A 25,924-nucleotide genomic window follows, 5' to 3' on the forward strand; every position below is an offset into this window, starting at 1 on the left:
TGATAGTGGAATTATTCAAGAGAAATCAAGATATTCTTGTGTCAGATGATAAAATCAGCGATGCAGATGGAAGTGTCAGGTAACAGCATCAGCAGGCATATAAACAATAAATGTATTTATTTTGGAATGTCAAAAAAATAAAAATTAATCAGAGACAATAATATGAAAGCTAGATGGAAAACAGTTACAGACACCTGGACAGAGATGAACAGATCTTAAAGTGTTTCAGGGAATGAGGAGGGTGCTTGACTATGGGCTCCACTGATGGTTTCCGGCTGAAAAGACCAGAAATATCAACAGCAAATGCTGCATTCTAGAAGCTGATGTTCCAGTCAGGACTAACCAGCAAGAACATTGAACCAGAATTGTTTGCTGGTGAACAGCCAGACAACTTCATACTGGTTTAAGTTGATCTTTTCTACAGGGGTTTAAAGCTCAGAAATACCTTTTTTTTTTTTTTTTGACAAGCAACACCTAGTACAAACCACATCCTACACATGTATTCATCAGGTAACAGCAGGCTGATTACATCATCAATAATACAAGAAAGTAGCCATTGCAGACACGATGGCTTCACATTCAAGCATGCACTGATCCGGTCATGGACTCTGTAAAGAACTCTAAATGCAATGCAAGAATACAGACATTGTAATATTTACATTTACAGTATACACTAAAACCTGAGTGTACAGGCATGAGGGATTTCATTTGTTGGTTACACCGTTGTAATATCTATTACAAAGTACTAAGTTGCCTCTAATACCCTGCCAGTCACTGTATGTCCTCACCCGTTGATTACACCTAATATGTAGGAATATCCTCATAATTTTTTCATGTTTTTTTTTTCGACTAATTGTTAATCATTTGCAAAGCCAGCTCCAGCTGCATATCTACCTAGCCTATGTCTCGGTTTTAAACATCTGTGATAAATTGGGTATGCTGTTATGCATCTGGGAGAGAGAGACAGAGGAAGACCCTCTTTACTCTGCACTGTCCCAGTCTTTTTTGATTTGCAGGTTCCACTCCCATGACAGATGGTCTGTTTTGTCGTCATCTGTGAAGTAGGATTTGATGTGGTAGGTTCCCCGAACGATCATGCCCTTCGGAGCCTCTTCTACCGGGGTGTTAAACTCATGCTCCTCGGCTCTCGGACCGTAGCTGCCTACCATGTACACTGCCTTGTCCACTACAGGTAAAGAAAGATCAATCAGTCAAATTCTTCAAAAATAATCAATCAAAAGCTGATTGGTTGCACCTAACAATAACCTGTCCAATGCCATTTTTCAAGCTGATTGTTAAAAAAGATAAAGTTAAGCGTTTTACAGAATGACAAATAAAAAGTAATTGGTGAATGGAAAAAAAAAGTAACAATTTTCAAAGTCAATTTTTTTAATGTTCAAAATTAAATTGTAAATTTTTATTAAAATGTTATTGTTTTATTTAACTACATTTACAACAAACGTTTGAAATGTCTCTTGTTTTTCAATAAAATAAAATAAATCAAAACGGATTCACTAATTTATTATTTTAACTAGATTTTAAAACATGTTTAAATTATTTGAAATAAGCCAGTTTATTTCATTTCCAGAATAAAAAATGTCCTGATAATTGATTCACCCTCATGTCATCCAAGATATTCATGTCTTTTTGTCTTCAGTCGCAAAAAAATTAAGGTTTTTGAGGAAAACGTTCTAGGGTTTTTCTCCATATGGTGAGCAATGGGTTGAAGGTCCAAATTGCAGTTTCAATGCAGCTTTAAAGGGCTCTACACAATCCCAGCCGAGGAATAAAGGTCTTGTCTAGCGAAACTATCTATCATTTTCTAAAAAAAAAAAAACGTCTATAATTTTTAACCACAAATGCATGTTGATGCACGATGCCTGTCTGCAAATTCACGCATGATGTAATCACTTTGGAAAGGTCACACGCGGTCAGCTCTTCATCTGTGTACTCCGGTTCAAAAAATTAGGGTAGGCCAGAAAAACTCCATTTCATTTTCTCCTCCAACTTCAAAATCGTCTGACATCGTAGTTTTACCTTGTTTTGTAAAGAGCATTTGACTTTCTTTGCACATTCGCTTTGTAAGCACTGGGTCAGTACTTCCGTCAATGTCACGCATGACCTTTCAACGTAATTATGTAATGCGTGAAGTCGAGCTAATGCAAGACAAGCACTTGTGGTTAATTTTTATTCTTGGGGTGAACTAATCCTTTTAATAATGATGTATTAATTTTAGTATTTTTTTTTCTGAACTGCATTTTAAACAAGAATTAAACAAACCATTTAAAAATAAAAAGAGATTAATTTATCAACATTTTTATGTTTGAATAAATAAAGTGATGTGTCACTCCTAGTCCTCTCCATACAGCTCATTGAGATTACTGACTGATATTTTTATTATTTTATTTTATTTTTTTTTCTGAGGATTTGGCCAAAAACATGGTGAAAACACAAGTGAAATGTGTTTATCAGATAGTACTTAAAAAAATGCCATTGCAAGATGCTGATTTAGATCATACACATGAAAACAGTACATGTACTGTATGTATAAAGATTTCAGATACACCCTTGATTCAAGCACTCGCAGTGCCAATGACAACATTTAAATTCATGACTACAGTTGCTCTTACCTCGGAGTCCTTTTCTGTAGGTCAGATGCACATATTTCAGTCCAGACACAATGTCCCTGTTGACCTAATGGGAACAGGTTGGATGAATTAGAATGAATATTATTAATTTAACATGTCATTTTCATTCTCAGGACATTCAACCTGTTGTAGCACAGAGTCACCAGCAGAGGTCCTGTTAGATCCTTTAGGAATTCACTCCACATCTCATTCCCTTTTAGGGATCACCCATGCATTGAAATAAAGATATTGTCTGTTTTAGTATATTTGAGCATGAATCAAAAAGCTCTTTTATCTTCTGTATGAAGCTGTATCAGGCCCATCTTTCCAGATGAATCATGGGATAGAAAGATATTGTTGGAGTTGCTGGATCCAAAAGGGATTTAGTGAATAATTGCATTTTGCAGAAACATGATCTGGCGTGACTCACAGAAAAATAAACTTACTGTAGACGCCAATTTAATTAAATGTTCTTGAGAAAACTGTTACGAAACACAAAAACATTTCAACATTACCCATGTTTTGAGGCTAAAAAAATTAATAAAATAAAATAAAATCAAACACAAACCCATTTTGTGCTTACATTGTACCCCAATCTGTTTATGAATATTTCAAATGTATTATTTTTAGGAAATTTTAGCCTGGGAAAGAGCGTCAGTGTGTATTTCTGTATGCTCTTCATAGTGCCGGATTGGACAAGACAGGAAATAAACAATCTATCCACTTCTAGCCATGGATTTCATATCATATATATTAATACATGTGCTCTAAGCATGCAGAAGCTTGGGATCAGTCTTTCAAGAACAACGAAACAATAAAGCTTGCCCCTTTTAAACAATATCTCATAATGACATCGATTTTAAGATAAAAATACACAACAGTATTTTTAGGCCACAGTATAAAGGAATAACCTGCAGACTGTTTTATGACAATTTTGTATTCAAAAATCTGATTTATCACCTTGAAGTGGATTTTCACCCTGTAGTCCACTCCCTCCTTCATGGTGAAGTTCTTCTTCTTCAAAGCATCGAGGTCACCTATGCAAACAAAAATAAACAGAAAATGTATTAACATCAGCCAGCGTGAAATTAATTGCAATTTAACATGGTTATAATCACATTTTGAAGACATACAGCCAAACCCAATGTCAGAATTGTAAATGTGAGCCTCTTATTTTACAGGTCACATCCTTCTGCTTGTAGTTCAATGCAAAGAGCTTCCTTACAAAAGTGCAACTGCTGCTTGTAGTTCAATGCAAAGAGCTTCCTTACAAAAGTGCAACTGCTGCGTTATCAATTCATCCCTTGAATCTGCCCTAAGTGCTTTGTAATGGATACTGAAAGAGACGGGGGGGGAAGAAATCAGAGATTGATACAATGAACAACATCAATGATGATTTGTGGGCTATTCACATGATGCCAAATGGCAGACTGTGTTCATTAGTGTCCCGTGCTCCACATCTCAACATTAATACTAGTTTCAGACTGTAGAGGCTTCATCATCTAATGGAACTGGATCTCAGCTTGGAGATTCTCCATCTTGAAGTTGACCCTTTGCATGTGCCTACATACAATGTCAATATTAATATAACAGAAGCAGCAGCATCCAGCCCTCTCAAAACCATTTTTACATCACAAAGATGAAATCCCTTATCTGTAATTGACTAAATCTAGCTCTGATAATCACTGTAATAAAATAATCCTGATTGGACAAAAGGATTAGTCCGTATCTGCAACAGTGAGCGTTGAATCTTTCTGTCCATATTACACACACACATATTGTGGCAAAGCTGAATTTTATGCAGCCATTACTCATTCTAATATGCTGCATTTGTGCTCAAGAACCATTTTATTATTATTATCTTTGATTTGCTGCTTAATATTTATTTTTCTTTTTTGATGAACAAAGTTTATTTGAACAACATATATCGCAAACATTTGAACTGCAATGTGTGTATTTCTCAAAAAACTTTCTGTTCAGTCACAGGTTTAAATTAGATTTCAGCGAGGTCAACCTGTATGTCAAGTATTTTTGAACAACTTAAACAAACCTAAAGCTATTTTCATAGGTGTTTTCTTCTCTTGAATTTGCAAACAATCGTAACAGTGAGAGAGAAGGTTCATGAGGGAGATATGTGTACATTCTCTCCCTGAGCTTAAAGATTCAGGGGTGTTGGTTATGAACACAGTTTGCTGAAGTTGTAGTTGGTATGGCGTTTGTATAACTCCCACACAGCAGTGAGAGAGCATAGATGGAGATGGAATAATAAGAAAGATCCCAGTGGAGGCTCTAGCAGTCTGGAGGAGCTGCAATCTGGCACGGGGTGAGAATGCGAGTGCCCCCTCTACCCTCACTCCCACTGCTGCAGCGTTCAACACAGACACCTCATCACCATCAACATGACTCACTAAATCTCGCTTTACTAAAAGATTAGTTTCCTGCATCGCCAAGAAAGGACAAAACAGTTCTGAATTTCTAAATCAATCTTTTCATATCCATATAAATGTGACAGTAAGTTGAATTGTATCTGTCAAATAGCTCATTAATAAAGTACAGCTCATGAAAAGACTCAAAATTTAATAAAGCAGCCCACATAAAAAGCCAACAGGGTTAAAGTAATAGTTCACCTAAAAATGAAAATTTGCTTATAATTTATAGAACAGATTTGCAGAATTTTCACTTTACATCACTTATACACCAATGGATCCTCTGCAGTGAATGGCTGTCAGAACAGCTGATAAAAACATTACAAATAATCCACACAACTCTAGTTTATCAATTCACATCTTGTGAAGTGAAAAGCTGTATGTTTGTAATAAACAAATACATCAAGACATTTTTCATTTCAAAACCATTGCTGTTGGTTTAAATATACCAATAATATTGCTTTTTATATTGAAAAACTTGATGTGAGATGACAACAGGGGATGGGCTTTTTCAGAGAAGGGAAACTTTTTATGGATTCTGGACTTGTATTTTGGCCAGAAGCAGCGTTTTAAAGTAAAAACTTCTTTATGATAGATTAGTTTCTTTCGAACACAGCTTATTGCTTTACAAGACAGTAACTGATGGACTCGAGTCCTGTGCATTATTTGTGGATTATTGTGATGTCTTAGCAGCTGTTTTGACTTTCATTCTGACGGCACCCATTCACTGCAGAGGATCGACTGGAGGAGAGCAAGTGATAATGCAAAATTTCTCCAAATCGGTTCCAGTGAAGAAACAAACTAATCTATTGTACATCTTGGATAACCTGAGGGCGAGTACATTTTCAGCAAATTTTCATTTTTAGGGTGAACTATTCCTTTAAGAGTGCATCTTCTGTGCTTTATTCAGAAGGGATGCGACAAACACTGTAAAATATTCAACTGCTCAGATGTGGACTCACTATTCAGATTCAATTGAGAGCATTGTGATAAGGTCTGGCTTCCTGCTGCTCTAATCTGAACGTCAGCAGAGCTGTCTAATCTGCTGTCATGCTGAGTGCTGTTCAAGCCTGGAGTGCAGTCAGGTTCTGCTCTCTACCTTCATCCACCACTAACTGTCACAGGCTTTTTACTCCACCGCGTGTCATCCCAGCCACATCCATCAAAAACTCAGTCTGGTTAGTGTGTTCCATCCCAGTGGACGTCCCACCGTGAGGTGCCACACTCGGCTGTCACTTACAGCAGGACTCTGGCACATCTGCGTTCCTGGATCCCAGATAGCTAATGTTCTCCTGCTTACAGTTCAGAGCAAGATCTTATGCTGTTTGTCTTCAGTTTCTTGCACAGTGAAAAGTGTTTATATGTATGGATTGAGGTGAATTTAAAGTTGTAGCACAGAATTTCAATGCTAAAACCTGCGTCTTGAAAAAATCATTTAATATACAGTACACTACCGTTCAAAAATCTGGGATAATGCGTTTTATGCTTTTGAAGTAAGTGTCTTATGTTCACTAAGTCTGCATTTATTTAGTCAAAAACAGTAAAACAGTAATATTGTGAAATATCATTACAACTTAAAATAACGGTTTTCTATTTTAATATACTTTTATTAACTCCTGTGATAACAAAGCTGAATTTTCAGCAGCCATTTCTCCAGTCTTCAGTGTCAAATGATCCTTCAGAAATCATTTTAATGTGCTGGTTTGGTACTCAAGAAATATTGATTATTACTATTATTATTACTGTTGTTGATGTTGTTATTATTATTATTATTAATAAAAAATTTCTGTAATTTATGAATATGCTGTGACAAAATATTGATGAAACTAAAAGGAATTATTTATAAAAGAATAACTATCAATACCAAAAAAAAAAAATAATTGTTGTAGAAATGTACGCTGTCATACATGGTTAGCTAAAATGACCATGTAATCCGCCATCAGGGTGCCAATGAAGAAAGAAACCGTGTTTTGTAACCCTTTGTGTCAGGGTAGAGGTAATTTAAGAATAAAAGTTGCTAAACAGGAAGTGCACATACAAAAGCGCAACAATGTTAGAAGGGCAACGCCTTCCTGTACCAACTCAAAACAGCAGAGTCATTTCTGGTTTGGTTCAAAAAGAGGAAACAAGCTAGTACATGGCTTTTTTACGCTGTAAATGATGTTAGAGATTTTATATCTGAAAAGGTCTTCTAACTTTAAAGCTTTGACTTAAAGGGGTCATATGATGCAATGCAATTTTTCCTTTCTCTTTGGAGTGTTGCAAGCTCTTGGTGCATAAAGAAGATCTGTGAAGTTGCAAAGACTAAAGTCTCAAATCCAAAGAAATATCTTTATAAAAGTTAAGACTTGTGAAAGCAAAATTACTTTGTTTGGCCTTCCAAAAGAAGACACAACTAGAAATCAGTGGTTAAACACTGTTCCAGAACAGTTCAACCCAAATATTCAGATGTGTGCAGCGCATTTTGCGGAGGATGAGGACTTTTTCTTGTGAGAGTAGCCTACCATGCTTCTGTGCACAACGGCTGTTTCTATAAAGTAGGGCAGTTACAACTTTGTAAGGACAGTCTGGTGCTTCTGACTCAAAGTCTGTAAGTACGTTTTCATATTTAAATAAATTTGCCACTAATGATTCGAACGCAAGTTTTGAGCTGTGTAGAGTAGCGCTTGTTGTTTGTCGTTCCTCCGATCACAAATGCAGACATGGTTTTATGTTTATGTGGTGCAATATGCAACTAATGCGTAAAAAGACGGTATAAGTCATTATAATCAGAAATTATGTCCCCACTGGATGCAACAAATGCATTACACTACATTACATAATGCACTGCATTACACCAAATACACAAAATAATGTCCTTTTAGCAACGTCATATGGCCCCTTTAAAAAGCCCAGAATCATCCCATCGCCTAGCAACCAGGTGCCCTTTTGTGTTCCAGCTGTTCAAGAGAGGAATACACTGTTGAACCAGCTGAGGGCGAAGCAGAGGGTGGCAGAAGCCTGCTCTGAGCATCAAAAGACCCAACAGTCCCCTCCAGTGTACCGAGGTGGGACGTGGTTACATACAGCAGTGTACGTTGATTTGTGTTGCAGATCTGCTTGCATGATGTTGGCTGGCAGTGGAAGGAATGACATCATCCCTCTGAAGGCAGGGGAGGTGAAGCATTAGAATTCAGTGCAGAGCTGCTGAGCCTCTGTCAATAGTGTCAACTAAGCACATGCCCTTCCAGCTCTCGATCAGAAGCCTTTGTGTGGACAATAGAGACCGCAGATTCAACCCACCTACCTCAACCCACACAACTATTATCCTACGAATACTAATCATGCAAAGAATGCAAATTGGATGCTACTGATTTGAAATAGGGCTGTCAGTGTCAGTGTTGCTATTGTTAACTAAAACCGAACTATTTAAAATTATTTCCATTTGATTTGATTTCATTATTTGAAATAAAACTGAAATAAAGTTATATACTGTACAACTATTAGATGAAAAAATAAAATTAAAAATGTTGCATTGGCAACTAAATGAAATAGTATAAGTTGAAGTAGTAAAATTACTTAAACTAAACTGAAATAAAATCAATTAAAGCTCTATAGAAATATTTTTAATAACACCAAAAATTAAAAAAGACAAAATCACATAACAAATTTGCTAAACATTAACTAAAATTACAACGAAAAACTGAAAATGCTACATTTTAAAATATGATTAAATGCTAAATGGTATAAGTAATACTGAAATAAATAACTCTGGTCAGTGTAGTATTACTTTAGTACAATTAATAATATAAACATATTGTGTGCAACATAATAAAAATAATGTATTAAAGTAAAAGAAATACAACAATCCCATTCGAGGGACTGTCACAGTCAGCATTTGTGTATCCGATTAATCTGAATAATGAAGTCAATGATATTTTTAATTGATCGACAGCCGTCATTTGAAGTGAACTGGAGTATGTGCGAATCATAAAGCACTTGCTGAATACTGGATCTGGTGAGACTCACCTGTCAGGTCCATGGTGATGGGTCCAGGGGCCTGGTCACATATCAGAGTGAGTCGGGTCACTTGAACATTAGGAATGCTGGGATCTACAATCCAATGAATAAAACAGATGAGAAACAGAAAAGATGTCTCCTCTACATTTATTATTAAACTATACCTAAACTAGCTGCACTGGGATAAACCCACTCATTCATCAGAGTAGCCTCGCTTCCTCTGTGAAAAAAACAAAACAAAAAAACAACTGACATCATGTTGATTTGAACGGTGTGACTGTGATCGTTTACTGGGAGTAATATTGTCAGCATGTAGTGCAGCTGCATCTCTTAGACCAAGGTGATTTTCTGGTTAAATCACAGTTGTATTTGGTTGTTAACATGTTTTGAGTGGTTTTAGCACAGTGCTATATAATGCTAGGTTGTTTCTAAGTGGTTGCTTACAGGCAAAATTCAAAAGAGCCCACTTTATCTTGAGCCCATTATCCTTGCATTTTATTGTTTGCCAGGTAAAAACTGTAAGTCTGATCACTTCGAAAAGTAATAGCGCATATCTCCAGCACAATTTGAGTTAACATTCTTGTCAGTAGCACTGCAAGTCTGGCTGAGGAAAACACCAGAATCTGCCTATTCTTGCGTATCCTGTCTATCCGGCATTACTTGCCCAGTCAGTCTTCCAAGCCGATTCATCCACACATTCATCATGTGTCTCAGACCAGAGGGAAGACACTTAGACTAGACTAAATTGAGTTAAAATAGAGAGGGGGCAACCGGGCCTTCATGTGCACCTGCAACAAACTGGCCAGTCAGTGTGTAAATAAGACACATTAATAATCTCAGGTATGTGAACATGAACATCATCAATTCAGGTTTGTGAAAAGACAGCTCTGTCCAGCTATACAATTCACACTCATTTCTTTTGTTTTATCTGTCGTCTGTATGAAAAGCTGTGCTCCAAAACCGAGTGAGCTGCCTTAATTCCTACAGCCAACATAGACGGCATCCTAATGCTCATGGATAGATAAAGAACACTCTGCAGAAGCAGCGCGGGATCACATGACTCATAATTGATAACTGAGCATTTTGTTAAGCTAAAACATCATAGTCTAATAAATAAAAACACACTTTAAAAATACATACAAATATTAGATAAAACAGATTTAAATTGAGTTTGACTTTAGCATGTTCCTAAGCTAAGAGAACGATAGACAAATTGGGTAAAATTGATTTCATTTTCAACAGCATGACGTTAGCATGTTGCTAAGCTAATGGGACAATTCTCTAATTACGCACGAAAATATATATATAAAATACACACAAATACTGGGTAAAACGGATATCAATAGAGATCGACATTAGCGTGTTGCTAAGCTAATGAGACGAATGATTAATCATAAAAATATACACAAATATTGTGTAAAATTGATTTCAACAGTTCAACATTAGCATATTGCTAAGCTAATGAGATGATACTCTAATCATAAAACTACACAGAAAAATATTGGTTAAATTAACCATTTAACTATTTTTAGCAATGCTTTTAGGAAGAGAACAAAATATTTATGCAGTAGCTATTATTATATTCATTATTTATCTGTCACCTAGTATCACATTTTTCACTGAACCTGCTGCAGTTCTTTCGGCAATGGCCTTTTCTGCAATGTTGCCTTAGAATTTTCGGGAAAACATGTTTCTTAAAAAGCAGCACAATTAAGTTTTCTATTTTTACAACAGCCTTTGAGTTAGAAACGTACCAATACTTTTTTTAAATCCAGCTCACTGGGTTAAGGAACAGAGCTACAATGTTTCACTTCCTTAGTTCTTGTGTCCATTACAGAACTAGATCGGGCCTGTCAGGGTTTAGGTGGACACAGAGCTGCTGCAGGTTAGTGACCCCAGCATATTTAACTGTGATAGAGCTGCAGCTGCCCCACCCCTTAAAGGTACAGTTCACCCAAAAAAGAAAATTCAGTCATTATTTAAGTCATTCCAAACCTGTACGCTGTAATCCATTGGAACATAAAAGGAGAATTTCTGAATCTTTTCCATACAACAACAACAGTGCATTGTGACTATGTCTGTCAAGCTCCAAAAAAGGACAAAAGAACATTCAAAAAGCACCACAAAAGTGGTTCATACGCTATATTTCAAGTCGTCTGAAGGCATACAATGGCTATGTGTGATGTAATAAGTGACATTTAAATCTCTATTCCCCTCCACCAAAGCTCTAACAACTTGAGGGAAGGAACATGAGAGCGAGGGTTTGATGTGTGAACTTCCATATGTCGAAGAAGTTGTCCCGTAAAGCACGCAGGGCAGGTGACTGGCTTAAATTAGGCGCTTAACTCTGCTGTTCCACTGAATGATTGTTTCTGCAATGCCAAGAGGGAGCTAGCGGTGTAAAACTGCACATAACACATTGTTGGACGGGTCTCATTGAAGCAGTGTTATTGATGCAGGGTGGGCTGGTTTTAAAAGTGGGAACTACAGTTAATCATCGCTGATGCTACAAGTGCCGCTAACCGCTTCAGGCATCACTTGCAAAACTGTGCACCGGGGACTGCACACACCAAACATGACTGATCACCCTAGCACAATCCCGCTATTAAACAGTTGGTGGTTCCCATTGACTTCCATAGTATTTTTTTCCTACTATGGAAGTCAATGGGAACCAACAACTGTTTGAAAACCACAAAACATCAAAATATATTATCTTAATAACAAAACAACAAATAAACTCATACAAACAACAAAATACAGAGTAAATAATAAATGATGACAGAATTTTCTTTTTTGGGTGAACTATCCCTTTAACAGACAGGTTTGGAATGACATGAGGGTGAGTAAATCAAACACCTAAATCAAACGTTCTAAGCCGCTGTGAGTCAGGAGGAAATTAATCTGCCTTTTATGCCTTTAGCAACACTGTATCAGCAGTTATTTCCAGCTCACACTTAAAGGATTTAGAGTGTATATTTGGATTTTCCCTGTGGTAAAAGAAATTAGAATTGCTGGGCTTTGATCATAATATCACAGAAACAATTCTTCATGAAAGGAAACAGAAAAGAAACAAAGCTGTTTTACTCAATAACTGAGAAAGAAATACAATAACTGATATTATAATTAATACATTGTACAACAGGACAGAATATCATATGCAAATTATCCAGAATAACACAGTGAGTGTAATTATAACTCATGATTAATTTTTCTCTAAACAACAAAGCAGTTCAAAGCCATGCTCTTCAGACTAAGTGATAAACACCTTCTCATTTATTCTCTGAGTTAAGAGGATATTGTTTGGGGACTTTGAACCAAGACTGGAGTCCCCCGGGGGGACCGAATCAGTCTAGACAGCAGGAGGAGAGGGGAGAGCTGTCCCTGGAGAGCCCAGCTACAGCTTTAACCATGACGACGACGCAATCTTCAGAAGATGAGATTCTTTGTAACATTCATTATTTGCATGCATCTATAAATATGGGTCAAATGTCACTGAGATTCTAATCATTTTGTTGTTTGGTGAGACTGGGATCCACTAAAAATGTCAAATGCTCACTGGCACATTTCTTTTGCCTTTTTTTAAAACATGTATATATTTATTTATTTATTTAACAAAAGTCTCTTATGCTCATCAATCCATCCTTATTTAATAAAAATATTAATTTATTAAAAAAAAAAAAAAAAAAAAATCTTACTGACCCCAAACTTTTGAACTGTAGTGTATAAATGATTTTTATAATGAATAGTGTGCACATACAGTAGACGTGTTTCAAAAATATTTCTCTGGTTTTTAGTGAAGGTTTACTAACCTGCCACCACAGGTCCAGCACCCAGGAGGGTTTGCTTGTACTTGTTCAGGCTTTCATCATCCTTGTCCAGTTCCTGGATCTCCTGCAGGCTCTTCTGAGCCGGAGGCTGGTAGTTCAGATCTGGCTCATCTTCATCCTCAACCACTGGCACATCTTTATCTTTATCAGCCATTATGCCTGAGAAAAAACGGGGATGAAGAATGTTATTCCTTCTCAGTATGTTTAAAAGAACATTTATATGCATCTTCACATACAGATCAAGCTTATCACAATTTCACAACCTTCTTATTTAGCAATCAGATTCCAGACTGAGGGCTTTTTTTTTATAATTTATCATTTCTATCTGAATTTAGGTGTCGTCCATGGTTCCTGTTTCTCCTCTTGTCTTGCTTTAAAATCGACTACAATATTGACTTTGCCTTTTTAATATAAAGTTTATAACTTTTCTAGACCACATTACTAGACTGGTTTTGAAAAGGACTGTTAAGAGCATAAAATGGCCAGATATTGAACTATTAGTGTAAAAATCTAGTGTGAAATCTATGATCTGGTAAACTATATGGTTTGTGACGTTCTATGTGATTCTTTCATGGTTTTACAGACGAGTAACGCTCTGATAAAAGACAGACTGAATGTATTTTCTGTTATCTTTCCACCTCTCACACATTGTTTAGGCTTGAAACACAAGCCAATTCAGATTTGCTAACACAGTTTGAGACAACAGATTTCCACATTTATCTCTTTTAATATTCAGAATCCTTTGTTGTAATCCTCTCGTAGCAGAGCAATACACTCATCTTCGATGCTGATAACTTCTATTCGGCTAATTTGAGAGATGGTTCCTAGCTTAATGGCCATAGTCTGACAATATATGAGAGCAAATGAACCTTCATGTACGGTAGCTGTCCCTGTTTAATTATAATGGGCCAGTCTGGTTTTAGAAAAAAAAGAAAGTGAAAGTCGTGACATTTGCCAAGTATGGTAACCCATACTCGGAATTGGTGCTCTATTTAACCCATCCAAGTGCACACACACAGCAGTGAGAAGTGAACACACCATGAACACACACCCGGAGCAGTGGGCAGCTATATATCCAGCACCCGGGGAGCAACTGGGTGTTCAGTGCCTTGCTCAAGAGCACTTCAGCCATGGGTATTGAGGGTGGAAGAGAGCGCTGTTCATTCACTCCCTCCCACCTACAACTCCTGCCAGCACCGAGACTCGAACCTGCAACCTTCGAGTTACAAGTCCAACTCTCTAACCATTAGGCCAAAGCTGCCATAGCAGATCTCTTTAAAGAAATCATTGTTTTTATTAATTCACCCACATGTCAGACATTGAAAAATGTGTTGTTTTTTTTATTGTCACAACCAACACACCACGTTTCAGCCTAACAGCTAATAATTACCGGAGAATATCACAACTCGGCGAGCAGACAGCTGAGGTATTACTCCTCGGAGAAAAAGAGGAAAATAAAGACCCAGAACACTGCTCTCCATGCCAAGAACAGAGACAACAATTTGTCACATGAATTAAGAGAGCTGAACTGTAATGACCACATAACACCCCTAGAGAAGCAGTCTGGTTAAGTGTTGCACATAAATACAGGGCCTAAAACTCTTAACCTTCAGAAATTATTAACTGCCAACCTCAGGAGGTCAAACTCTATTATATGAGCGGTTTTATTTTCTATATCATTTCTGAGTTGTGGAGTTCTTGCAACCCTGTTAGACAAAGTCTGAAATGCGTAAATACAGTTTTACTTCTGGATTTGGGCAAGTTTTTAATTTTCTATCAACAAACTTCGACTAACAAATACTAAATAAATCAATCAATCGATAAAATAGGACAATAATTTTGGTAATTAAAATACATTTAAAATAATTTTTACTAAAATTTATTGAATATCAGTTCAACAGATTATGTCACCATTATGATTTTAAGTAATGGATACATTTGGGAAAAATCACCATTTTAAGGTGGCTACAGATATTTGATGGATTTAAAACTAGATTAATTTTACGTTAGATAATAGTTTATCAAGAATATCATATAGTTCTCACAGCAACAACAAAAAAATATGGGATATGTGCCTCTAATACCTCAAAAAAAAAAAAAAAAAAAAAAAAAACCCCAACGTTTACCAAATTTATGGGAAGTGACAACTTCTAAAACATGACATCATCGCTTTCATTGGCCAGGGTGAAAACAAGTAAAGCTCCTTAGAAGATGGATAATGTTCCTGAACAATGCTGAGAATGAAAAAAAAGAAAAAATGACAGAAACACCCCCACCCAGGTTTATATGTTTGCCCTATCTGGTTTTATGTACAGTGTGCCGACGCTGTCTAGGCCAGATCTGCCTCAGCAGCCATGGAAACATGCGTACATCCTCCTTCCCAATGATTATCAAGAGTGATGATGAACATTCTTTACATTATGAAAGGAGAACAAAACCCCTAAGTGCTGTAATGTGAAGGCAAATGCAGTAATGGAAGGACGGGGCTATAAAATCTGATCTGATGGAATCAATAGGGTGTTTCTGAGGGTCACTCTCTAATACGCCATTAGTTTTATAAGAGCGATTTTCACTCATACATCTAATAAAAATATACACCATCTCCTTTTGCACTGTATAGCAGTAGCTCAAGGACCATGACACTCACATGCTGCTGCTGCTGTATATAAAACAGGGAGCCAATTTCCTCCAACAAAAAGGTAGGAAACTGTGGGAATGAAATCTGTATCTCTACATAAATTGACCCTGCAAAAAAAACAAACAAACAAAAAAAAACACTCTATCCAGGAAGACAGTTTGAGGAAGGACAAGTAGGTCAGATTATGGTTTATTAAGAAGCTGCATGCAGGTGCAAAATGCTGTTGAGACATATGGCATACTCTAGCTGCAGAAGACAAAGTGAGCCAATTAACCTACTAATGAGTGAGAAATAAACAATCTGAATGTGTACAGATGAACATGGTAATGAAGTGTGAGAGGGGAAATCTGGCTATGCATAAATGTGTATTAATCAATAGTCAACTCTTGCACAAAATGGAAACACCTGAACTGACTGCAGCATTAACCATTTTGCACACTGGTGTCCTTTGGACCAATATCCTGTGCATAATAAGGCTATTTAGTTAATTACCCCTGTGCAATTTATAGCTTAAATATTGCAAAAAAAAAAATATAAAAATGCACACCAATTAAATATCTCGCACACTGAACACACAAATCAAAGCCCCTGAGCTGAGATGGACTACAGGGAGCCCTGGTCACCATGAATAAATGACTGGACTAATTGGGCAATTTAAAGCATATCCATGAGCCAATGCCAAGAGTCTCACTGTAAATTACAAGCAAAATGAACTATGTAGTGAGGGATTGCAGTTAAGGATGATAATAGATACATTTGCATGGCATTTCAAGGCATGTTTTCTGCATGATGATAATGGCATCTCAAAACTGCGATGTGAGACATATTAATATTGCACATTAAAGCAGTAAACATCACTGTTCTCCTCTGAATGTACACAAGCTAACAGCTAATCAGTTGCAGTTGTTCATAATATGACTCAAAGAGAAAAAATAATAAAGACCATCTCCAGAAAAAACCTTAAAGTTTGTGGTCCTCCTCAACTGGTTTTGCTTCAGGACCCAGGTTTTATAGTACAAACATGAACAGAAACATCTTTATAATCAGACATGAAAATCCATTAATATTACCACACAGGATTGACAATACTACATTTACATTTACATTTAGCAGACGCTTTTATCCAAAACGACTTACAGTGCATTCAGGCTAACATTTTTTTACCTAACATGTGTTCCCTGGGAATCGAACCCACAACCTTTTGCGCTGCTAACGCAATGCTCTACCACTGAGCCACAGGAACACAATATGCAAAATTATTGACATAAATATACAGAAAATTTAAGATAAACACATTTTTATGGTTTCATGCACTCCGTATCTTGTTCAGGATCCTATCAGAATACACCAGCAGCAACTTTTGTACAGCAAACTATCAACTGAGAACACTGTTCTAAAGAACACTAGAGACTCACTCTAGTAAGAGGTCATTTTTATTATCAAAGAGAAGAATGACAGTAATTACCCTTGCTCAGCTGGGTTAAAAAGCAATGCTAATACTCTGAAGAATCTGACAAGCTTTTTTAATTAGCTTTCCCCACCCTCCACAGATATAATTTCTGAGTGAAATATGTTAGGTGAAGCATCTCGAGCTTCAAAGGCAACATGCTTTGGTCCGCTTTGATCAGTAGAGGCAGTTAAATGCCTGGCTTCATTGTGATGGATAGCATGCTGGTTTTTGTCTGATGGTGTGCTGCAGGTTTCAATGCACAGCTAATGAGCTGGAGTGTGAATGAACAAACAGAGCTGACAAACTGCAGTCTCTCATACTCAACACACAACAGCTGTACACTCAAATATTCAGTGGACTTTCAGCAGATGAATGGAAGGCCCACTAGGGTTTCTAAAGACCACACAAACCTTACCCTTTTCAGACTAACATGAATGTAAGACCCTTGCAAAGGGCAATAAATCCCTCAGGGTGTAAAAATGTCAAAAACAACAAGAACACTGACTATGTTGTTCACTCATTTGTGTGTCAAAGTACGGCATGCCATAGTGAATATTTTTTGTCTGAATATCTTGCCTGAATTTATGGGCACGGTTTGCTCTAAAATGGAAGCCATCTCAGCAGCTGGTGTAACTTAATTCTCTAAATGTATATTAACACTTTCAGCTACTCTGCAACCCTCACAATCATGCAATTACTCTGACACCACGCAGCTTCTCTGCTAATCAAACTGAGAGCAAAGTGGAGAGTGCTGCATATCAGTAAACAAACACAAACCACAGCAGGCCAGAAACCTGCACAATTCTACGCTTTCACAGACAAAATGCTGCAAGCCATTTGACACTGTCACAAAAGGTTTCGGTTGTAAACGTACTGAAAAAAAAGGAGCAGGAATACACTTATTCACAAGATGATGTCAAAGAAAAATATGAAGAAATTCAATGAATAATGCAGGGCCAGATAAAATCTATATAGGCTACTTTCTTTTTTTTTTGCACTGATTTTGGGGGTGGGGGGGTGTAGTAGTACATGTAAAAGTTGGGGACTAGGTTAAGTGACATTCAGATCCTCAGGATTGTTAATTTGAATTTGTAATTTGAGAAACCACAGCTGAACACCTGACAGGATGTAGCTAAGTGAAATGATGCATGTGGTCTTCCTTATTCATATGGCCTTTCCCTTACAGGGTCCACAAACATGTCAGATTTATGAAATCTCTGTTTCTCCTACATGCAATCTAATTGATTTACTCCTTTAAACATGTGTCAGGTCTATGACGTGCAGCCATCCATCACAGTGCAGCAGCAGCTGAGGCTCATTGAGTCGTGATGCAGCTCTGCCGGGCCACAGGGGGTCTTAGGGTGTCAGCACCGGCAGTCTGGCAGAGAGAGAGCTGAGAAACCAGTTAGTCTCTTGGACTGGTTTTGTGAGCCTTCTTTAACTCAACTGGATTCATCCTGCATGATTCTGGCTACTCAAATCCAGTTTGGTTTTCAAATCTGATCTTGAGGACTGAACCACACTGTATATCCATATACAGTGTTGTCAAAATCCAAAGTATCAATACGAAGGTGTGGCCATATTTCCCACTGATTGGCGAAATTTCAAAAGGGAAATCCAGTAATTCCAAAATCAAGAGATTTGTGTGAGGGTGAAAAACTGACCAACAGAAAGCTTCTTGGTTTGAAACTGACTTCTCTGTGAGCAGTGCTTAATACATCATCTTTAAAGTATTGACAATGGATAATGAACCTTTTCTGAACACTAATTTCGCTAATGTGACCAAACCTTAAGACATTCCAAAATAACAGATTTTAATCAGATTTCATTTCAACTTTGGATTTGATGTGTTGTTTTGCTATTCAGACTACAAAAAGCGAACAGATTTGAGTCAGATAAAAGAGATCTAGATTTCATCAATGGTCTTGTGACGATTCATAACTACTTTACATTTTGCTAAACTGGAATTCATATGAATTTGTATTCGTCACATTTGTCCGATTTTATACAACCTCATGCCCCATTATGTTTAGGCTAAGTATAGGTTCATGCTTACTTTCTTAAAAACTAAAAATCACACATTTTCATAAGAATGACATCATACAAATTCATACTAAATTCCAACTTAAAATATTGTTTTCTTGTAAAATCGGGTTGCGATTAGTTGGTTAGCATGGGACTATTTGCCACTATTAGATGTTGTAAATAGATCATCTTGTTGCAAAAATTCTCTCAAATAATTCATAATATCATAATATAATGAAACATTATTTTTTTAAGGGTCCTTTAAAGAGTTAAATATATTTCATATTTATATGTTTCCCTGTCCATAGAATGATTAGTCAGGTAACAGCTCAAGACACCAGCAAAACTGCACACATACTTTTTGGATGGGGGGGATGGGGGATCTTGCGTCATCCAAGCAACTGCCATTGATATTAATGGGAACGCTTATGGAGAAGCCATACTGTATAGGAATCTCAGACAGCAAAAGCACACAGAGATATGATAATTTACTCTTCACTTTACATATAAAGACAGCTGTTCATCTGTCACACATCGTTACTTCCTAGATATTAAAAACAAATGGAGACACTAAGAGAGTGGAAAACGCCAATAAAGAGGTAAATTGGGAGTGAGAAACACTGGATTGGTGTCAGTAAGCAGAAGCTCTGCAGAGTGAAGCCCTGAATGAACAACATCTGTGGCATGTAATTACAAGCTTACGTGATGATCACACACACAAAGCAATGTTGTGAGAGCAACAACCGATTGATCAATGCATATTGATTATTCCACCTTTGCTTGTTTTAGGCTAACTGCATCACATGCCAACAATACAAATGTCTTCATCCACAGAGGAAGTCATCACACAAAATGATCACATATATGACTTTCTACTTGATTTTAAAAAAGTATACACATTTTTTAATTGGTTTTATGATACACTGCAACTTCTAAATACCATGCATAATAAGCTTCAAACTACTTTAGCTGAAGGTTTATGGATGGTCTGTTAAATTGGCAGATCATCTGAAGCCTTTTTGTGGAGTTTGAAGAGCATTCAAAATGCACACAAGTTCATTTTAGTATATTTATATTTATTTATATATATATATATATATATATATATATATATATATATTTTTTTTTTTTTTTTTTTTTTTCTTCCAGTTTTCAACATTTTAATCATAATATATAACATAAATGCATTCTCACCTCTGTAGCAAACTGTTAACCAGAGCAGTTCAAGAAACTGTCCACCAAATTCACAAACATCCAAGCCCAACATTGTGAGTAAGCTCTTTTCCACAAGGTTTCCCAAAAAAAAAAAAAAAAAAAAAAAAAAAGACCCCCCCCAAAAATTCAAGAGAGCACACCTGTGGTACAGAAAAAAAAAGTGTCTAAAACACATTCAAAAAAGAATTCGCAGCAGCATCCCTCCTTCCGTCACAAAAAAAAAACAAGATACAGAGTCACTGGGTGTGGGTTGGCTAGAGAGAGAGAGCGGATGAGAGAGGGAAGAGAGAGATAGAAGGGAGACAGAACATGAGTGATGGAGAAAGGAAGTAAGGGAGTGTACGAATGCACAAACGATCTGTGTGTAATCCGTGCTGAAAGAACAGCCGTGGCTGAAGTGTTGGCAATGAGGCAGTAACGTGGGAACAGTATTCCAGTCTGCGGATGCTATTGATTCCACCGGCATGAGAAGCAAACCCTCCGCCTCAGTTCAGCACGCCTCCCAACCCCATCACTCATTAGACTGGAGACTGCGATGATCTCATCCTCTTCCTCACATACATACACACACGGTTCCTTTCCCCCTCCGTTCTCTTTATTCCCTGTTCTATTTCTTCTTCACATTCCGGCTCTTCAGAGACACTTATTATTCTTACCATCCCCCGTTTTCTATCAACTATTATATTGTTTACCCTTTTATCTCTCTCTCTCTCTCTCTCTCTCTTTCCTTCAGGGGCATCAGACTGTTTTTTCCCCTCTAGTCAAAGATGACTTTCTGTCAGTTTTCAGTTCTCCAGCACGTCGCTCTGTCAGCTCTCTCAGGGGTCATCAACCTGTCGGAGGTTACTCTGGGTGTGCCGCTGCATTCCACATGGCCTTGATGCTCTGCCGTTGGTAGCATCTTGCTGAGTGGTGCTGCAGTGCACTGCTAAAACCATTTTCAAGAGACTTTTAGGGACAGAGTTTATGTGCACCAACCTACTACTACATTTCACTGCATGTCTGGAGCAAAGCTACGGAACAAACAGCACATGATCTGACGTGTCAACTGGTTAAAGAGACAAAGGACTGCATCAGAGGGAGCATGAATACTTAGTATAATTAAGCAATGAGCCACGAAGGCCGCGTGTCACAGTGATTTTTCCAAGAGCAAAGGATGTTCTTAGGGATGACACTAAGTGAAACACTCTTAACTATTGTAAAATCACTGTAACAAACAGTTTTGTGTGGGTTTATTATTATTAGTGAAGTCAGAAAACAGCAATATGACAAAAGGCGCCAAGGTTGAAAAAGTTGGATTTAAGGCTTATTCACATCAGTGATGATACCTAAAACGATAACGAGAAATAGTGTTTTAATAATCATTCTAATTCTAAATCATTCTAATCACTACTAAAATGATAACGATACACAGGTGGAATCACTTTCAAAAACAATTTTTTTCCATCTGATGAACAATAAAAACTTTGACAACCAATCACAATCCACACAACTTTAAATAAACCAAGCATTCAACGCTGCAGCTGAAAAAACTGCATGCGCTTATAATGAACTGAACATTACTATGCATTGATGTTGACGCTAATATAGTAATTGTATAGTTATCCTTCTTGGTGTGAAAGAGCCTTTAAATTCTAATTTTATTTTATTGGTCACGGCGCAATAATATAAAATGTGCAGCTGTTATTGTGGCTCATCCAGTCAGAATGTCTATCCATTTTTTAAATTAGGTTTACTTTGCACAAAGGCAGCATCACATGTACTTACAAAAATCATAATCATAGAACATGCTCAGAAGTTAAGTGTTAGGTTATGTGCACAGCCATATAAATAATATAATATAATGCAACCATCTAGAAAATTACAGCATTCAACCCCCAAAAGTCATTTTTACATTTCTGAATTTTAGTTTCAAGGGATATTTCACAAAAGAAAATCCTGTCATCATTTACTCATGTTATTCCAAACCTGTATGAGTTGCTTTCTTATGTTGAACATAAAAGAAGATATTTTGAAGATTGCTGGTAATCAAACAGTTGGTGGTTGCCATTGACTTCCATAGTAGGAAAAAAAATACTATGGAAGTCAATGGGAATCACCAACTGTTTGATTACCAGCAATCTTCAAAATATCTTCTTTTATGTTAAACATCAGAAGGCATCTCATACAGGTTTAGAATGACATGACGGTGAGTAAATGATGACAGAATGTGTGACTCTGAACTTGCAATGGCACATCTGAGATTAAAAGGTCGTTGTTTCTCAGCTTAGCATAAGCCTCTTGCTCTCAATTTAAACTGATTTAAATTAGATTTTAAAGAGACTTATTTGTGGTTATTCTTTCCAGCTGTTTAGGCTGCATACTGTAGTCCACGAGCACAATATGGGAGTTGGGTTCAAACTGACTTGACGGTTGTTCACATCAAGCATCTCTAAAAAGGAATTAGACAGATTACACAACAGACCTATCAAACTACACTAAGCTGAGAGCCCAAGTCTGCTGCTATCTAAGCAGCCTGTGATTTTCAATAACTGCCCGTCAACACATCAAAAAACTTCTTGAGGGGCTGCCTCAACTTAATAGGAGGGAAAAAAAAAAGAAGAAAAAAATCTGAAACGACTAATCAAGAAGTCATGCAAGCATACAAAATAAGATCTCTCTGCTTATGATCTGCATGACTGGAAACTGTTGCACAAACAGGAAGTAGCATGAGTAGGCTTCTCATTTCGACCACAGTTGGTGTAGATCAGTGGCACGCTCTTAGCAATATTCTGAATGTGCTCAAAAATTGGGTCTAAAAGTCAAAGAAATTTAAACAACGATTAACACAGAAGCACATCGGTGTAGTTCTGAACAGTTTTTCTTCAGGCTTGTTCTGAAACTAGCAGCTCTGTTCCACTCAGGAAGTTCTGCGCAAGCCTGGGCCTGAACAACAAACACCCCAAGAAGGAAGTGAAAGGGCTGTCTTGATCAATAGACAGATCATGTTTATCAAGGTCTTCCAGTTAATACACACAGCTTCCCCTTTACAGATCTGTCAGACATTGTGATATTTTTGGCTGCTTCTCCTGTGACCGGCGTTGAAGTTCTGCAGAAACTCTTGCTTATTTGTATGGGAAAACAGGGTTAGCTCTTCAGATAAAACGAAAAGTGCTACAAAAATCGTTTCCATGCTAGCTTTTATAGTCTTTTTATCAGCTCTGTGATGCACCATGATGTATGTCATCTACTTCACTCATTATTATTATGAGGTTAAAAAGCACAGTGAGAATTTTCCACTCATTTTATAGCCCCCTAAACCATGTCAGTGCAAAATGAGCTTTCAGGAAAAAAAACACAACATATCTGAATTCTCTAGAGGCTGCAATAAAATAGCAACAGACCTTCTCGAGCTGATGAAAGCATTCCAGTTTGGTTTTATAGACACTCAACAACACCATATATAGCACTGGCTATGTGAGTATGTGTAAAAGATTTTTTTTAGAGAGAGGACATTGTGAGACAGTTTGAAACTGCTACTGAATGATAAGACAAAGCATTGAATGAGGTCAGAGAACACCAGCACTTGAGACCAGAGAACACTGATTCACCAGCACTTTAAACCAATTTTCTTATCCATGCACAAGTAAAGATTACTCAAATGCCAAAAAGAGACATTTATGACCATTTAAATGCAAATATTTAATTATTTTTAATGTTCTTTTTTTATGCACAGCTTTTTGGAATACTTGGTTGTGATTGATCAATTGCACCTTTCAGCTCTCAAATATTGATGAATAATGACCACAAGCTAATGAATTACCATTTGTTCATATTCATACTTATAGAGTGATAAAGGATGTCAGTGTCTGAGGTGTCACAGGAGCCAGTCAGAACAGGATCTCAGTTTAGTTTTTTCGTTACAAGAGGATGTGGTTGCCTTTGACTTTACCAAAAAAGTACATTGAACATGAGATGGTGGGGCTAATACTCTCTTTTTGGCAGTTTATTAATGAAATTATCTTCAAAGTCAGATATTAATGTCATACATAGCCTATATATATATATACAGCCTAGGCCTATATTTAACTGTGTGAACTGAAATCTTGAGAATAAAGCAGGGAAATCTAAAAGTTACTCCAAACCTCTAATTCAGCGATCCTATTTGAGAAAGGCAATCAGAAAATTAAAATCATAAATATCTCATTTCCTTACATCCTAAAAACCGTTTGACTGCGTTAAAATTAAAATCAGCGTGCATGCATTTTTGTATTGTTTACATCTTTGCATCAGTTCTTTGCAGCGAAACGAGCCGTTTCTAACACTGCAAGCGAAGTTAGACAGTTACTAAAGAGATAAAGTAGAGTAAAAGTATCTTACCGCCTAGTCTCGTCTTGCAGAACTGTAGATGCGGATGTTCAATGTTCAACAGTCTTCAGATCATGTGTGTACCAGGAAATCGAGTTTACCAATCGCGACTCAACGCCTCACACTAACACAGCTGCTCAGGCAAGCACCAGTCAAGTTTTTTTTTACGGTTTTGTAAATATCGCCATTTATGTTTGTAGCTACTTGCAAATGAGTGTCACATTATTATTAACAGAAAAAAAATATGTATATAAAATATAAATATAACAGTTTGAGTGTACAGGCATGAGTAAGTTTGACAGTAATCTCTGTTGTTGCACGTGTGCTGCAAAGCAAACAACTGCAACGTTAGCATCGTCAATCTGATATTGTGTAATCAAACACATTTATCAAACTTAAAAAAAAAATCTGCAGCAATATCCATGAGATATGCCTTCTGCAAGGCATCTAAAAATGCCTTCTGCACAAGCTCATCTGTTAAAAAATATGACACAGTCATTGTCTCAACATGTCTGTAAATTCCTTGGCGTGCTTCTCGACGTTTCTTATGCAAAACAATGCCTGCTGCAAACAGCTGCTCTCTTTCTTTTGGTCTAGAAACGTGGTTCAAACCGTAAAACGACATGTATTGTTAAATTGTTGCAATTTTATAAAATTAATAAATATCTTAATATAAGCCTAATAGATCTACACTGTTAAAAGGGAAGTTAGTTATAAATAATTAATGCAAATTATGATAAACACTTATGCCTATATAAATTTGTGACGCCCTTGTCATACATCTAACACATTAAACCTGGACAAAATCGGTCAGTTATTGTATTAGATTTTGTTTCATTCATATGCTTAGTATAGTAGCATTCAACATTTGTTTTGCGTTTGTATGGTAACATTTGTTCATTTTTATGCACTCTTAGCATAGATAGATAGATAGATAGATAGATAGATAGATAGATAGATAGATAGATAGATAGATAGATAGTTTCTTTGTTTCCATGGATTGATCCTGGTATTGCTGGAGTTGCATTACAGCAGAGCAGGGATGAAGGGAGTTGAGAAATGCTGAAGAGCCTAGTTTAGCCCCAGGCCACATTTTTTATCACTGAACCATACCTGTTTTTTCCTCCAGAAAAAGAATATGCTATACTACTGGTTCTCAGTCTCTTTGATTCCACGGACCCCCATTGTCCGAGACAATATTCAAATCCCTTCTGTACAATCAAGCTGCTGTTGCAGTGATCACAATTGTCTAAGTGAGACCTCTGTTGTTTCACCAGAGTGAGAAATATGATGCCAGTTTACCTGGTATAGATCTTGAAGCATTTTAATTAAATTAGATTTAATATAAAAGTAGTCTTGTGAATTTGCCC

The 25,924-nt window shown here is 36.9% G+C and overlaps 1 protein-coding gene across 2 annotated transcripts; it reads right to left on the reverse strand.

The window, feature by feature from the left end:
• Positions 1-100: 100 nt before the first annotated feature.
• Positions 101-24,722, reverse strand: LOC109079782 (rho GDP-dissociation inhibitor 2-like). Of its 2 annotated transcripts, none has more exons than XM_042725785.1 (6): positions 24,567-24,722; positions 12,862-13,038; positions 9,062-9,145; positions 3,588-3,664; positions 2,631-2,694; positions 101-1,186 (listed from the first exon to the last, which is right to left on the reverse strand). In XM_042725785.1, the coding sequence occupies exons 2-6, from the start codon at positions 13,031-13,033 to the stop codon at positions 981-983; spliced, it is 603 nt and encodes a 200-aa protein (XP_042581719.1). In that variant the 5' UTR covers positions 13,034-13,038; positions 24,567-24,722; the 3' UTR covers positions 101-980. The 2 variants fall into 2 exon arrangements, with proteins under 2 accessions (XP_042581719.1, XP_042581716.1); XM_042725782.1 differs by lacking the exon at positions 24,567-24,722 and adding an exon at positions 20,187-20,333.
• Between the last annotated feature and the right edge of the window lie 1,202 nt (positions 24,723-25,924).

This window comes from Cyprinus carpio, chromosome A3, assembly GCF_018340385.1.
Source record: "Cyprinus carpio isolate SPL01 chromosome A3, ASM1834038v1, whole genome shotgun sequence".
Classification (NCBI taxonomy): domain Eukaryota; kingdom Metazoa; phylum Chordata; class Actinopteri; order Cypriniformes; family Cyprinidae; genus Cyprinus; species Cyprinus carpio.